Source organism: Vulpes lagopus, chromosome 24 (genome assembly GCF_018345385.1).
Source record: "Vulpes lagopus strain Blue_001 chromosome 24, ASM1834538v1, whole genome shotgun sequence".
NCBI classification, from domain to species: Eukaryota; Metazoa; Chordata; class Mammalia; order Carnivora; family Canidae; genus Vulpes; species Vulpes lagopus.
Genome location: NC_054847.1, coordinates 10,388,493 through 10,390,002, shown reverse-complemented (window position 1 = coordinate 10,390,002; position 1,510 = coordinate 10,388,493). Strand labels below are relative to the sequence as shown.

Here is a 1,510-nt window from a genome sequence, read left to right as displayed (position 1 = left end):
TTGGGGGGAGCACGATAATGATAGTGGGCTATGCATTTTTTTATATAAGAACTCTTACGTTTACATTTACCAATACACACAGAAGTATTTATATATGAAATATGACATAGTCGCTTAAAAATCACTGGGGAAGGAGAGTAGATAGTAACATATAGATAAAACAAGAGTGGCCATGAATTAATAGTTGTTGAAAGGAGCTGATAGGTGCATGGGGTTTTATCTCTGCCTCTGTTCGAGGGCCACAGGTGCCATAGTTCTGGTGAATAAGAAGTCCAAAAAGCATAGCCGGCACAAGGAAACCCAATCAATGTATGTTTATAAGGTGCTAAAGCAGGTGCACCATGACATCAGTGTCTCTTCCAAGGCCATGAGCATCAGGAACTTGTTTGTGAATGATGTGTTTGAATGGCTGCCTAGCGAGGCTGCCCGGCTGGCCCAGTACTCAGACCGAACCACACTGACAACCCAGGAAGTCCAGAGGGCAGTGCATCTGCTGCTGCCTGGAGATCTAGCCAGGCACGCTGTATCTGAGGGCACCAAGGCTGCCACCAAGTTCACCAGCTCCAAGTGACCCAGGACCTTCCATTAATACAGAGTGAGCTGCTCAAAAAAGAAAAAAAAATTTTTTTTTCAAAAAATTGACATGTGAAATAGAAGGCTAAGGGCACAGGCATGTAAAGAATCAATGACCCTACTTGCAGCCCAGTCTTTGGGCTTGAATCCTCCATCTGTGGAATTAGGCCTCCCTCACAATCAGGAGCTCAGTTTTCTCTAAATTCCTGCCTCTCGTGGGGAAGCCAGGAAGCTTCTGCATCTCCCAACACCCTGGACTGGCCCCCTGACTTCCTGAGGAGCCAGAACTCCAGAATTCTTTAAGTAACCCGGTCACTCTTGGACTACACTGAACAGTGACATTGCCTGAGCGCTGCAGAGGCCAAACCACGTACCACCCCGCCCGCTGGTTCCTAACAGTGAGCACTTGCTGAGTGCTCTGCACCTGCCTGGCTCTGTGGTCCCTGAGCACTCACAGTGATTCTCCAGGGAAGCACTTTCGGGCCTGGAAGACAGAAGCAGCTAGTGTAGGGCAAGCCATTCATCCAGTTTGCTCAGAACTGTCCTGGTATTAGCACTGAGAGTCCCGCATCCTAAAAAACAAACTCTCCTCAGCCCTGGGCACACCTGGACAGTTGGTCACCCTGAGCCAACTCCTGAGGGACTCATGGTCTTTCCACCATGAAACATGGTTTTCCCAAGTTTCCCAAGTTGATGGGTAGAATGTTCTTTTTTCTTTTTAAGATTATTTTTATTTATTTGAGAGAGACAGACAGAGAGAGAGAGAGAGAGAGAGAGAGAGAGCATGAGTGGGGAGGAGAAGGAGAAGCAGAGTCCCTGCCAAGCAGGGAGCCCCACACGGGACTTGATCCCATGACCCCAGCTGAAGGCAGGTGCCCAAAAACTGAGCCACCCAGGTGCACCCCCCACCCCGTTTTAAATTTAAATTCTATTTGCC

General features: G+C 48.3%; 1 protein-coding gene across 1 annotated transcript; it reads left to right on the top strand.

Annotated features, from left to right (window-relative positions):
- The first annotated feature begins 208 nt into the window (after positions 1 to 208).
- LOC121482123 (histone H2B type 2-E1-like) lies at positions 209 to 571 on the top strand. Its single transcript, XM_041739967.1, has one exon. It carries the CDS (start codon positions 209 to 211, stop codon positions 569 to 571), a length of 363 nt encoding a protein of 120 aa, XP_041595901.1.
- Positions 572 to 1,510: the final 939 nt, after the last annotated feature.